General features: G+C 38.9%; 1 protein-coding gene across 2 annotated transcripts in view; it reads left to right on the forward strand.

Annotated features, from left to right (window-relative positions):
• Nucleotides 1–348: 348 nt before the first annotated feature.
• Nucleotides 349–15,152, forward strand: part of MRPS9 (mitochondrial ribosomal protein S9) — a 65,090-nt gene continuing 50,286 nt past the window's right edge. The window contains exons 1-2 of one of the 2 annotated variants that reach the window (XM_082743635.1): nt 349–1,054; nt 12,351–12,530. In XM_082743635.1, the coding sequence (XP_082599761.1) occupies nt 920–1,054; nt 12,351–12,530 (315 nt within the window). In that variant the 5' untranslated portion in view covers nt 349–919. The remainder of the gene's footprint in view (nt 1,055–12,350; nt 12,531–15,152) is intronic. The other variant, XM_082743636.1, reaches the window with a different exon arrangement.

Below are 15,152 nucleotides of genomic sequence, written 5' to 3' on the forward strand. Positions count from 1 at the left end.
CTGGAATTATGTCATTTCTACCTTTTTAATGACTAAATGTGTTTTAAGAAATGATGGTATATGTATTTTCTTGACAACTTTGTGTGTTTGTGTTTTAATTTTACTGATCCTTCCATTCTAAATGTTTGGAAATCCTTTCAGAGCGGCTTACTGCATCATTTAAAAATGTATTTTGTAGAAAAATGTATTTTGTTACTCTCAAGGGCCCACAAGTCTCCGGAAGCAAGTTATACTCATTTTTATTCCATGACGGTGCATTTAATTCTGATTGGGTTTCAAGCGAGGCTTAGTGCTGACACTGTGGGGAGAGGCGCGTAAACATGGCTAAGGCTGTTTCGTCCTCATCTGTGAATGGTTTAGCCTGAGCGTTATACAGTTCAACAATAGAAGTGTGAGCGCCATGGAAAGTAGAGTGGTTTGGCAGTTGCTGGAGGCAGGTGGAGACCCTGGACCCTGAAAACGTGGAAAGGTAGAGAGAAGGGGAAACCCATGGTAGAAAGACATATAAAGCAGCCAAGGCTTGGAGTTCATTCTTCCGTGAGCAAGAATAAGAGCCTCTGTTTTGCGAGTTCTGCCGTTCGAGGAGAGCCGGCTCGAGGTGCAGCCCCAGACAGGGAAGGAAGGGCTGGTTGAAGAGCCACGCGAAAGTCGTACCGAGACTTAAACCACCAGAGAATTCAGCAGCTGCGGGAGAGGAAAGAGGCCAAGCGCTTCAGTTTAGGACTACGACGAGCAAGGGGGTGGAGTCGGACACGCCCCGAGGGCTCACACACCCAACCAGCGACGAGCCGCTCCGCCCTGCAGAACACGCCCCCTGTTTCTTCCCGACAGCTCCCGGAACCCAGCCCCCACCCGCGCCTGCGCAGGCTTTATCAAGTCCTGCCCCTTTGCCCGGCCGCAGGGCTCTCTGGTAGCCAATATGGCGACTCCCTGTGTGTTCTGCGGCGCAGCAGCTTTCTACCGGCTCTTTCTCGGAGGTAGGGTTAGCCTCACCCGGAGACAAGGCGTTTGGAAAGCCGCGGCTGCTGAGTTGCAGACAGATACTGGATTCCAGGTAAGGGAGAAGCACTGGTCCGTGTAGCGCAAAGATGTGGATACGCGGCCGCAACCTTCCTCTGGCGTCTCACGTGCCCTCAGACGGGGACTTAGGGGTCTGGGGTATTTAGTTGAGGTCTGAGGTTGAGAGAGGAGAAATGGTATTGGTTTGCAGCGGCCAGTCCAGGTTGTTTCTGGTTTTCGTAGGGTGCAGTGAGGAAGTTGTCTGCAGGCAGAACTAGAGCCACCCCTCTTCCTTGAGTTGGCTGCCAAGCTAAGGGGAGTCCATGCCTTAGGTGTGGTGGGTCGGGTCCTTCCGGCTGGCCTGCGGTCCAGTGTGGAGGAGGGCCGCGCCAGGGGAGGTAAATGAGAACTGGACTTCTGCAGTAGGCTGGAAGACTTACTGGAGAAAGTCACAGTGGATGAGATGGACAGTGACTTTAAAAGTGCCTTGCATCTGTGCAGTTTCTGTTTTCTTAATTTTCCCCCAAAATCTTGTCTCTGGAGAGATGGAGACCAGAACTTTCACATTTCCTTTACTCCTGAGAGCAGTGAGAAGCCAAGATTTTAGCTTCACGGAACTCAGTTGGGTGATGGTGCCATTTGCTGACATGGGATCTCAAAAGAAGGGAAAAGTTTTGAGAGGGAAGAAAATGAGTTAAGTTTCGGATGTAATTATGTTTATTTTACAGTTTTAATTGGGATGTCCAAGAGGAGATTTCCAGTAGGCCCAAAGATTGACAGGTTTATAGTTCAAGGAGAGATCTGATTTACAAAGCCTCCGTTAACTTGTAGATAGTAATCAAGGCTTTGGAAGTGAATTCAAACACCTAGTGAACGTGTCCTGAATTGTTATAAATGGAGGGACAGGTCCTGAAGGACAGCAGTCAAGAAAGAAGAACATCCTAAAGATTGAGAATGAACTGCTAAAGAAGTAGGTGGAGACCAGACAGTGTGATGTCCTGGAAAACAGGCGAATGTTTTAAGTAGGGAAAGTGATAAACAAGTACCAAATATTGTAAAGAAGTCAAATATTATATAAAAACGATTGAAAAAAGGAATGCTTTTTAAAATTATCTCTCTTTTATATTTTAATCAAATTTTTAAATCTTTTATATTTTAATCTAAATCAACCAGTCCATCTATTCATTTATCCATCACTTATTTTTTAATACTTTAAAAAAGATTTTATTATTTGAAAGAGAGAAAGCATGAGCATGGGAAGACACAGAGGCAGAGGGAGAAGAAGAAGCAGACTCCCTGCTCAGTCGTGGAGCCTTACTTGGGCCTCCAGCCCAGGATCTGAGATCATGACCTGGGCCAAAAAAGAGTTGGATGCTTAACCGACTGAGCCACCCGGGCACCTCTTAATACTCTATTGTTGGAAAATATGTTGAAACTTTCATCTTTTCATGCATCTCTTTTGAGTATGTTTTCCCTGCATATGCTTAGTTAGCTATAAAAGGGGCTGTAGCATATAGAATGTTTTCATTGCTAACACTTTATGTATGTATGTGTGGGGTGGGAGGGGTGCTAACTTTCTTTCCCTCCCTCAGACTCCAGAATCTGTGTATCCTCTGTCTTTCTCTATGATCCTTTTTATCATGTGCATACATATGTGTTAGTGGTAATGGTTGATGGCCATTTATTTTGTTAACGTTTTCTTACCATTAATATGTTAACATTCTGTAATAATTCTTAGGTACTATTCCTTTTATTTGTGTAGAAGAGCATTCCAGTTGGGAGTTTATTGTTGCAAAGTATGTGTACATCTTACATTTGAATAGATATTTCCACAGCTTTCCAGGAAGGCAGTAGCAATCCACACTCCCATCACTGATATATGAGCATGCCCCCTTTTCTACTGGCATTAGCTATTTTTTTCAGGAAGATGGGTGAACAGTGATTTCTCCTTGCTACTTTAATTTTCATCTCCTTGACTAAAATAAAGCTTTTTTTCCCCCTCCATATGGTAAATGTTTACTGAGCACTTTACTTGAGCCAGCCACTGTGAAGTAAACAAATCATTATCAAATAATATATTACCAGACAGTTTTGACGCTTAGCACTCTACAGGGATGATCCTGAAACTGCCGAATCCCCAAATTCCTTTGTAGTGTCACAGCTTATATTTTACCACAAGAAGCGCATCTCACATATAACTAAAGGACTTAACTGACCCCACTCAGACCCTTACTATTACCATATATGTGATTAAAGATATTCATAAAAGTTTTTTTTTTTTGTCTGTGTTAAATATTAATACTCCTTCACTTCTGTATCTAACATTAATAGTTATATTTTTCTTGGGCTACCTGGGTGGCTCTGTCGGTTGGACATCCAACTTGATTTGGGCTTAGGTCAAGATCTCAGGGTCATGGATCAAACCGGGGGGCTGGGGATAGAGCCTGTTTAGGGTTCTCTCTCCCTCTCTCGCTCTGCCCCCCACACCTGCGCACACACAAACATGCTCTCTTTCTCACTCAGGAAAAGAAAAATATAGTTACATTTTTCTTAGGGGCCATATTTCTAAAAGGATGGAATAATAATAGCAAATACATCTCATAGGGTATTTTTGCATTTTTTTATATGTATAAGTGTGTCCTAGGTGGTGATCTAAATAGTAGTTATTACTATGGTTCACAGTCAAAAAAGTGAGAAACACTGATGCCATCTGGAAAAAGAAACAAGTTCCATTAAACTATGATTCCTGTGTGCTTAGTTGGGACCCTAACTAGCAGACTTCCTCTTGTGTACCCATCTTATATACATGCTTTGTATTAATGCCACTACAATTACAAATATCTAAGTGAACCAAATTCAGGATGGAGGAGGGAATCTTATTTGTGAATGGTGAAACTTCAGGTTATAAACCCCTGAATATTGGGGACCTACACACAGTTTACCATAAAGGTTTGCAGAGGTAAGTACAGAAGAGCACAGAAGTGCAGTACCTAGTGCAAATGGGTTGAAATGGGTAGAATGATGGGCAGCTTCTCAAAGGAGATGATACAGTCTTCAGGAGCAGTTAGGAGCTCCATGAAAAAAGAGGTGTTCTGTTCTATGATGATGTTAATAGGTACAGAAGGGACAGAGACCTACAGTCAGTGGATCTAGCAGCAACAACTAATTGGTTATAGCAGTTATAATTGGTGTAGTAATTTGTGCAAGGATGGTGAGAGATAAGAAACTTTGGCAGGGCCCAGATTATGATCTGTTTTGCTATACTAAGGTACTTGCACTTTTTGTTTTGTTTTGTTTTGTTTTTTGTCTTAAACTAGTGAGAGCCGCACTGGCATTATAAGCAGTTGACAGTCATGATGTCCTACAGAGGCTACCCATGGATTCCCAAATCCTCTATCAATATAATGTAAAAATGTTAACTTAGCTTTCTGAAATATTTATGACTTTTTAAAAAAGATTTGTTTATTTTACATACAGAGAGTGTGTGTGAGCACAGGGGAGGTAGGTCAGAGGAAGAGGAAGAGAGAATCCCCGCCCCCCCGCTGAGCACGGAGCCCAACTTGGGGCTCCATCTCAGGACCCTGAGTTAATAACCTGAGCAAAACCAAGAGTGGTATGCTTAACTGACCGAGCCACCCAGGTGCCCTTGATTTTTTTTTTTTTTTAAGATTTATTTTTAAGTAATCTCTGCACCCAGCATGGGACTTGGATTTACATCCCAGACATCAAGAGTTGCATGCTGTTGACTGAGCCAGCTAGGCACCCCTTTGACTTTTATAATAAGGAAAACCAGTAGACCAGTTTCCTGTTTTGAAAGCCAGTTATCAATGATACATCCTTTTAATTTTATTTTCTACCAAACACTTAGTGCTTAAACTTTCCGTGTTCACTGGGTCAATACCCGCCCCCCTTGTTGAATCGGACTGTCTGCCAAGGAATGACCAATAACATTTGGTGGCTTAGTCCTTGTGTATTTTGATTTTATTGTAAAAACATTGTTCTTGTCTTAAGTATCTGTTCTTTCCTTCTTTCATCTTATGGGTGCCTAGAGATTATAATGTCCTGTATTTATCATAGCATACGGCTGGTTTATGATAGGGTCTTAATAAAGTTTACTGATAAATTGCTTAAAAACTCTTTGAAATTAAAAATTGACTTCCATTTGTATCAAATGCTGTCTGCAGCTCGGTAAATTGGTTATGTTTTCCCCTAGGTAACTTTTGAATTTTTTAAAAATCCCATTTTATTAGCAATGGAATTTAAAACCCCTTTGATGGATAAGGTTTTTTTTTTTTTTTTTTTTTTGAGATCTCATCCTGTCCTTTTAAGGATAGAGTTAATGTACTAAATCTACTTTTATTATGCTTCATTGTTGTAAGTAGGATGATGAATTAGTTACTTATTGCTGCCTAACAAGTTACCCCCAAATTCTGCACCTTATAAACAGCACACATATGTTATTTCATGGTTTCTATGGGTCAGGATTGCAGGCACAGCTTTGCCGGGTCTTCCTTCTGGGTCACCCATAACGTAGCATTCCACGTGTTGGCTGTGGCTCTAATTGTCTCGGGGCTGGAGGGTGGAAATCTTCCTCCCAGTTTGTTCATTGTGGGTGTTAGTGGGATTCATATCCTGCAGGCTGTTGGATGGGCTGTTGGCTGGAGGCCACCCTCAGTTCTTGTCACGTGGGTCTCTGTAGTACAGCATACCACATCTGGCTTCCATCAGGTTGATCAGGACAGGAAAGAAAAAGAGGGAGCGCAGTCTTTGTTACATAATCTTAAAGGTGACATTCTGTCACTTTAGTAATATTCTGGTCATTAGAAAGAGGTTACTCCCATCCAAGTACTAACCAGGCCCGACCCTGCTTAGCTTCCGAGATCAGACGAGATCGGGCGCGTTCAGGGTGGTATGGCCGTTACTCAAGCAAGTTACAGAAGACCACGCTCAAGGGGAGGAGATTGAACAACAGAAAGAATACCAATGGTTGGGGGGACACCTGGGTGGGTCAGTGGGTTAAGCCTTTGCCATCGGCTCAGGTTATGGTCTTGGGGTCCTGGGATCGAGCCCCATGTTGGGCAATCCGCTCGGCAGGAGGCCTGCTTCCCTCTCTTTCTCTCCCTGCCTCTGCCTGCTTGTGATCTCTGTCAAATAAATAAATAAAATCTTTAATTAAAAAAAAAAAAGAATACCAATGGTAGAATTACTGGGAGCCATTGAAAGCTGTTTGCAACTATGAAAGACCCACATTTACTTCTTTTTTATGAAATAAGTGTCTTGTGTATTTAGGTCTTTCCCCTAGCTGTAAACCTCTTGAGATACATAGCATAACCTTTGTATCCCTATTCTGATGCGTAGTACAGTGCCCATAGATACCTCCTAGATGCTCACTCATTTCCTGAATTTGAACTTGGGAAGGGTTCTTACATATAGGGATATGTGCATGTGTACATGTGCATATACACATGTGTATACATGTGAACACCTGCCACACTTCTTTTTGCCAGATAGATTGGTAACTTAAGTAAGAAAACTGCAATTTGACCATACTTCGTATTTCCTTCTCTCGGTATGGCAGTGTTCTCATTTTAACACCAACTCGGTTCTGCTTGACAGTTATTTCTGTTAAAATTCTGTAGATAGCCTGGCCCATTGTAGTTGCCCAAATTTGTCAAATGAACTTGTAAAATAGTTTACTTTTTAGAATTTTATTATGAAAAATAAACCATGTTCTGTCAGGCATTTATAAAAATAGAATACTATAATGAACCCTGTGTATAAGTCAGCCGACTTCAATAATTGTAACTGTTTTCCAATCCTGTTTCATCTGTCTCCCTTTTTTTCCTGTGAGCTTTTATATAAATCTCACAATTCCCCATACACACACACACACACACACACACACACACACTTGAATGTGCATCTCTAACAGGCAGTTTTTAAAAGGGGGGAAAAAACCCATCATGGGGGAACCTGGGTGGCTCCAAGTTGGTTAAGCATCTGCCTTCACTTGGGTCCTGATCTCAGGGTCCTGAGATCGAGTCCCTGCATCCAGCTCCCTGCTCAGTGGGGAGTCTGCTTCTCTTTCTCTGCTCTTACCTTCCACTCATGCTATCTCTCTCAAATAAATAAATAAATCTTAAACAACAACAACAACACATAGCTTCCATGCCACTATGCAAATATCTGACAAAATGAACAATAATTTTAATATCATCTATTACCTGTTCCATGTTCAAATTTCTCTGGTTGTCCCAGCAATAATTTTTTATAGTTGGTTTGTTTAAAGTACAATTCAAGCAAAGCCCCTATATTTCATTTGATTGGGAAGTATGTTGAGGCTCTACGTTTTAAAAGTTTGTGGAAAGAATATAAATGGTGAAATTTTGCTCAAGTAGTGTAGTAGATTTCCTTGTTCGTTTAACCTGGTGTCCATTTCCCTTTCACCAGGCACTCCTGTTTTCTCAGGAGGAATGAGTTCCTCCCCATTAGATACAATGGGGAAGAACTGTAATCTGGGGCATCTGACCCAAGGTAGCCTCATTAGATAGTCCCGCGGGTGAGATCCTGAGCAAAGAGCTAAGGAAAGTTGGAATAGCATTTTATCTTAATGGCCACAGACTTCTTGAATGTGTTGTGTATCATTAGAGTACCTGATTTTAGCTGCCTGTTTCAAGTATAGTCCTGGGCACCTCTTAGTCTTCTAAGAAATGTCTCCTTTCCTTAAGCAAAGTCATTTTCTTTTGCTTGCATCTAGAGAATGCTAGTTGATAAAAATATAAACTCATTCAAAAAGGTTACTATCCTTTCTCTCTTGATGTCCTTATATTGTTTCTATCCATGTTTTCTCTAATCTGACTTTAGTCTTTACTTTTCTTTTTTATTCCTCAAAGTATTTTTTCTTTTGCCATTTCTTTTCAAATTAGCAGCAGTTCTTCTTTGTTCCATTTTTATCCAATTGAACAAAAAGGAAACTCCTTAATACTCGTAATATCATTAAAGTAGTGTGTGGCACTGGCATTTGGCCACATTTGGGACATCACTGCTCTGTCAGGATGTGTCTGCTTCTTTGGCAACCTGCTTGATTGAAATTATAGTTGTCTGACCCACTGATTATCTTAAAAAAGAAACAAATCTGTCAAGTTGTATCTATACCAGTCCCTAAAAGCAAAGTGTGAGAAAAATTCACTGTTACAGCTTTTCAGTTGGAAGTAAGTAGAACCTGTAGAAAATTTTGTTGGGGATTTGTACTCAATCAACAAAGCATGTTCTCTCCAGGAATTCTGGCTGTTCCTAGCTAAAGACCTAGTTGATTCACATTTAACCTCATCTTACTTAATGGATTGTACTAATGAATAATGGACTCTTTTGAATGTAAATATTTTTCTGTGAATCATTGCTGGAATAATTTAGAACATTTATAAATCTATTCAGTAATCTGGCATTGATGCTGTGATGGCTTTATAATAAATAGGGATTTCCAGAGTGTCATATTCTCTGGCAATGTATACAAATGTCTTTGAAAAGATCCTAAAGAGATTTTATGAAAAATAGCAAAGTGGGGGCTTTAAAAAAAAAAAAAAAAAAACAACTCTTTCTGAAGTGAACAACAATTTAAAAATTTAGTTTTTTAAGCCTCATTTATATTAGAACTAAGAAAACCGCCACATGTCACAAAGTCTGAAGAATATAGATACAAGATAATTTTAAATCAAGTGAAGAAAATGAATCCTCAAGGCAATAATCAACTCTCTTGCTTGAGGTGATATTAAAGTGTTATTGGAACAAAAGAAAAGGAACAGTGTGGGAAAGAGAGATGAAGAAAACACAAAGGAAATTTACTGAACAAAATGGAAGAATTATTTTAACTATAACTAACTGTCAGGGACATTCTTAAAAGGTTGGGTGAGGGAGAGCCGTATGAAATAGGCTATAAGACAAGATACAATTAAAGAAACGGTTAAGGAAAGATTTATGGAGATAGACCAGTGACATTCAGAGTGACTGCAGAATTAACACTGCAGAAAACAGAAAACCCAAGGAGTAAAGGTTTAACAATCATACAGGATGCAGAACAAAGGGATAAGAAGTAAGACTGAGAGAAGCTGATATGGTTGGAGGACAGAAAAACAGATCATTCCTATGGTCGAAGAAGTAAACAATAAGTGAGAATTCAATGAGTATTACTTTCTGAAGTTGATAGGAGAAATAATTTAAACACTTTCTTAAGAGACTTATAGGTGATCACTATTAAAATCAAAGTAGGCTGTTTGGTATTTAAATTGCTGGATCAAAAGACAAATATAAAAAACTATAGACCATCTAGCAAAAGAAAGAAAACAGGAATGAAAACATAAAAACGATAAAGACAAAATAAGATGAAAAAATGAGACGGTATCTATTAAGTCCATTTAAGTCCATTTAAATAGGATATTCTCATGTATTAAAAAAAGTCAGATTGACTCAAAACCTGAAGTGATTTAAAATTTAAATGAAAAATATGGGTAGTGATATTCCAGGAAAAGGCCAAGAGAAGTTTGAAAGGGTTGCAATATTGTGATTCGGCAATTAAATTCAAGGTAAAAGTATTGCCTGAGAATGGAATACTTTATAATTTGAAGGTACAATTTGCCTTATGATAGAACTCTTCTGAATTAATTAGTACATTGAAGGTACCACTGAAACATACAAAGGAAATATATAGGAAACAGGAAGATAATTAATAAAATATTATAGCTATTCTATGAATATAGATTCAATAACTGTTTTTTTCGTATTATTCTCCTGGCCCACATCCAGTATAAAGGGGTGCTTAAGATTTTTTCTTATTTTCTTCCTTTAATTGTTCTGTCTTCTTTACAACCATTGTATCATCGCTCTTTGAATATGGAGTATTCAGTCCATTAAACCTGTCCCCCCACTTAACTCTGCAGATCCATCTCTTGTCCTGTTTCATAAAAATAATGGCCATAATACATAAGTAATCTTATGCTTTCCCTCACAAACTGTGTTGTTTCTTTGCCTAGTAAAATAGATGTTTCTTACTCTTAACACTAATGCCTGCCATTTCCCCTACTTAGATGGTGTCACATCATGTCCCGTGCTGATTATTAACAAGACGGCATCTCCAGCTCCAGTCTCTCCTGTATACTCACCCACAGAGCCATCTGCTTTGAGGACACTTATATCTCCCAAGATGCCCATCAAGCATCTCAAACTTTTCATGCCCCAAATTGAACTCATCACTTCCCTCCTAATCTTACTCTTTCTTTAGAACTCATTACTTCAGTGAGGGGAAGTCTCCCGTATTCACTGGGAGACTCATTTCTCCTGAGGGCTGTGGTTGGTGATTGGTAAAAAGTGTAGTAGGCTCACCTGTATTATGAATGGATTCTTTTAGTTGTGGACAAAAACATTTTTGTCATATGACTTACAAAACCAGCCTCGTAATCATCCTTTTGGCAGGGGAACATTGGGGACAGCGGCTTTCTCCTCCAAATCCGCAGCTTTGCCATGATTCTTGGGGCAGACAGGCATTTTCTCTTCACTTTGAACATGGGAAGCAACATCTTCCCATGTTCAAAGAAAACATGGAATCATTTAAAAAAAAAAAAAAAACCAGAAGCAAACCCTGGAAAAAGTAAAAATAGAGTAAGATGGCAAAACTTATAATGAGGATTTGGTGCTGTTGGCACTGGCAGTGGGGAAAGATAGCAGGGGTGTACAAAGACGCTGTAATAGGGCAGGCTCACTGTATGTAAGCAAGTTTGAGTCGTGTTTTACTAATTGATAGCGACACTATATATTTATAAAGCATCTTAAGATTCTCAATTAATGGAATACCTGGATGGCTCAGTCAGTTAAGCATCTGCCTTTAGTTCAGATTATCATTGCAGGGTCCTGGGATCAAGTCCTACATCAGGCTCCTTGCTAGGAGGGGAGCCTGCTTCTCCCTCTGACCCTCCCCCTGCTCGTGCTCCCTCTCTCTCTCTCTCTCAGATAAATAAATATAATCTTAAAAAAAGAAGATTCTTAATTAATAATATAAAGAGAGAAAGTTCTTTGTGCTCCCCTGAGGAAAAATAAACTAGATGGTTTCATGGGATTTTAAATGGCCCTATCTTATTTAAGAGTAACAAGAAATCATTTTATCACTGTTTAGATTTGTGAGCATTTAAGAACATAATTTTTACTGTTAATAGGGTATTATAATATTTGTCCTGTATTTTTTTCTTCTGCTTTTTATTGTTACTGTGGTGACAAATTATCATAGTCACTTAAATCTCTGGTTCTCAAAGGGTTGGGGAATGGATGAGGCAGGGATGGGTTGGTGACGGTGTGTGCCAGAGAAAATTTATGTTAATAAAAAGAAAAGTGAAGGAGTTACTAAGAATTATAGTTCTTAAGGTCTGAATTGCTTAAGAGTGTTTAAAATTGTTGAGGCTGGGATGAAAGTAGAGAACCACAGATTAAGATTTTGAGAAAAGCCAGGACCAGAAATATCTGTTCTAGTTATATCCAGCCACTGAATGTGGCTGAACAGTCATTTGAAAACATTTTTCTGGTTCTTTAGCACCCTTTCTTGTAGGTGAACTGTTAATGCCTTGAGGGGAAATTCCTAGTGCTACAGCATAAAAGGATCAACAGCAGCAATTGGGATATCATTACTGATAGTTTAAAAGGATGGGAAAGCCCTTATTTCTGTAAGTTAGTGTATTGAACCAAGTTAATGATAAATCTTGTCAGTGCTTAGTGAAGCAGTTTCTTCCCTGTATCAACTTAAAGGACCACAGAATAGTCTCAAGCTAAGCTAAACTATTATTTTGAGGCCCTGAAAGATGGGCCATGTTTGTACTTTACAACAAGGTGACTTCCAGTAAGTAGCCAAAGTGTGCTGTCCCCCAGTACATGCTTCTTCCTTCTCTTGTCTTCTGCCTGCTCAGTTCTGTCTGCATGTGCATTTGCCTCTTTTTGAGGGAGTGTCATTTTACTTTTCATTGCCTGTGTGTCAAATATCACAACTAGTTGACATTGGCCAAGTGCTATCAAATGGGGATGTTTGTAGTAGATAAGGAGGTAGCATATCACTTACATATTTGGGCTTTTGGGGGTTTTAATGTGTTGAAATGCCAGTAAACTGTAAGCAGAGGCTTTTAAAAGCAAGCTTTTATAAGTGGAGTACAATTTCCAGTGGCTTTCTTAACAATCCTTTTTACCTGTTTCCAGACTCTTGGCAACTGAGTACTATAATAAAGAGAACTGTTTGAACATCCTGTTTCATTTAGAGGTGGTAGCCTAAAGATAATCTTTAATTTAAAATCTTTTCTCTTTTTGTTTATATTTTTTGCTAGATATTAAGGCTAAGGCACACCACAGGTGTCACAACAAAGAAAAATGTTGCAGCCTTAAGACGTGAAACTTACACAGTGGATTTTATTAAAAAGCAAATTGAAGAGTTCAACATAGGAAAGAGACATTTAGCCAACATGATGGGAGAAGATCCAGAAACTTTCACGCAAGAGGACATTGACGTAAGTGCAGTTGTCGGTTGGGAAGGTAATTGCTGTAGAGTTTCTTTATGATTTATTTATTTTAGAGGGAACGAGAGAGCATGCTAGCGGGGAGGGGCAGAGGGTGAGGGAAAGTTTAAGCGGACTCTGTGCTGGGCTCGGAGCCTGAGGCAGGGCTCGATCTCATGACCCTGAGATCACGACCTGAGACAAGACCAAGAGTTTTGTCTTAACCGACTGTGCTACCCCAGGTGCCCCTAGCTCTGTGTTAGTTTTCATCAAACTGTCAGAATAAGGACAACTACCACTATGCATTGCAAGTTGGAACCAAGGTTTCAAAGAGAGATGCTACTTTGTATTTTAAGCATTATGAATCATAGCAAGTTTTAGATTTTAATCAGAAATGGATAATTTTCTTGATTCAAGGTCTTAGGAGCCACTGTGAATGCTCATACACAATTTGGAAACATTTATCCTATTGTGGAGTCTTAAACTCCGCTTTCTTACAAAATGGTAAAACAGATGGTGATGAAAATATAGTGAAGTTTATAGAAATCCCATCAGTAAACCTGAGTTGAGTGTTTTTTATTATCTTAACTAAAATATTTGAATTTTCAAAGTCAGGGCATGTTCTAAATGATTTGAGAATTAAAGTTAGAACTCTGTTATTATTCCACTCTTGAGTTGTTCTAACCGTGATAAAAGTAGTAATAATAAATAATACTTTTATCTTTAAAAAAAAAAAAACTTTTTGTCAAACATCCCAACATACCTAGCAAAGATACTTAAGTTTAACCACTTTGAAGTTTGTTGTAACTTTTTACAATTTTATTTTGAATTCCAGTGTAGTTAATGTGCAATGTTGTATTAGTTTCAGGTATACCATATAGTGGTTCCACACTTGCCACACATCACCCAGTGCTCTTCACAAGTGCCCTCCTTAATCTCCATCACCTAGTTCACCCAGCCCCTTCACCCCCTCCCCTCTGATAACCATCAGTTTGTTCTGTATAGTTTAGAGTCTATTTCTTGGTTTGTCTCTCTCTCTCTCTTTTTTCCTTTGCTCATGTTTTGTGGGGGTTTTTTTGTTTTTTGTTTTTTTGGTTTCCTAAAAGTGAAATCAGATCATATTTGTTTTTCTCTGACTTCTTTCACTCAGCATTACACTCTACCTCCATCCATGTCATTGCAAATGGCAAGATTTCATTCTTTTTTAAGACTGAATAATATTCCAGTGTGGAGAGAGAGAGGTGTGTGTGTGTGTGCGTGTGCGCATGCACAACATTTGGACTGCTTCTGTGATTTGGCTATTTTAAGTAATACTGTTATAAACATAGGGATGTATGTATCCCTTTGAATTCGTGTTTTTGGTTTTTGGTTTTCTGTTTTTTGTTTGGTAAATACTCAGTAGTGTGATTGCTAGATCATGGGGTTGTTCTATTTTTAACTTTTTAAGGGACCTCCATACTGTTTTCACAGTGGCTACCCAGTTTGCATTCCCACCAACAGGGCACGAGAGTTCCTTTTTCTCCGCATCCGCATCCTTGTCAACACCTATTGTTTCTTGTGTTGTTGATTTTAGCCATTCAGACAGGTGTGAGGTGACATCTCATTGTAGTTTTGATTTGCATTTCCTTGATAAGGAGTAATGTTGGAGCATCTCTTCATGTGTCTATTGGCCATCTGGATGTCTTATTTCGAAGAATGTCTGTTCATATTTTCTGCCTATTGTTAATTGGATTATTTGCTTTTTGGGTGTTGAGTTGTGTATGATCTTTATATGTAATATATATATGAGATATAAAGAACGTACATTTGTGTTTATATATATAATCCCCCCCCCACACACACTCTAATCCTTTATCAGATATGTCATTTACAAATACCTTCTCCCATTCTGTAGGTTGCTTTTTGGTTTTGCTGATTGTTTGCTTCTATGTACCGAAGTTTTTTATTTTGATGTAGAGCCATTAATTTAATTTTGCTTTGTTTCCTTTGCCTCAGGAAACATATCTAGAAAAATGGTGCTATGGCCGATGTCAGAGAAATTACTGCCTGTGCTCTCCTAGGATTTTTATGGCTTCAGTTCTCACATTTAGGTCTTTAATCCATTTTGAATATATTTTTGTGTATGGTGAAAGAAGGCAGTCCAGTTTTATTCTTTTGCATGTGGCTGTCCAGTTTTCCTAACACCATTTGTTTAAGATGCTGTCTTTTTCCCATGGGATACTCTTTCCTGTTTTGTTGAAGATTAATTGATCATGTAGCCGTGGGTTTATTTCTGGGTTTTCTGTTCTATTCCATTCCATCTATGTGTCTGTTTTTGTGCCAGTATCATACTGTTTTGATTACTACAGTTTTGTAATATAATTTGAAGTCTGGACTTGTGATACCCCCAGCTTTGTTTTTCTTTTTCAAAATTTCTTTGGCTATGCAGGGTCTTTTGTGGCTCCATATAAATTTTAGGATTTTTTTGTTCTAGTTCTGTGAAAAATGCTATTGGTACTTTGATAGGGACTGTGTTAAATGCGTAGATTGCTTTGGGTATTATAGACAGTTTAGCAGTGTTTGTTATTCTAGTCCATGAGCATGGAGTGTCTTTCCATTTCTTGGTGTCATCTTCAATTTATCAGTGTTCATCAG

This window comes from Mustela nivalis (assembly GCF_964662115.1).
Source record: "Mustela nivalis genome assembly, chromosome: 8".
NCBI lineage: Eukaryota > Metazoa > Chordata > Mammalia > Carnivora > Mustelidae > Mustela > Mustela nivalis.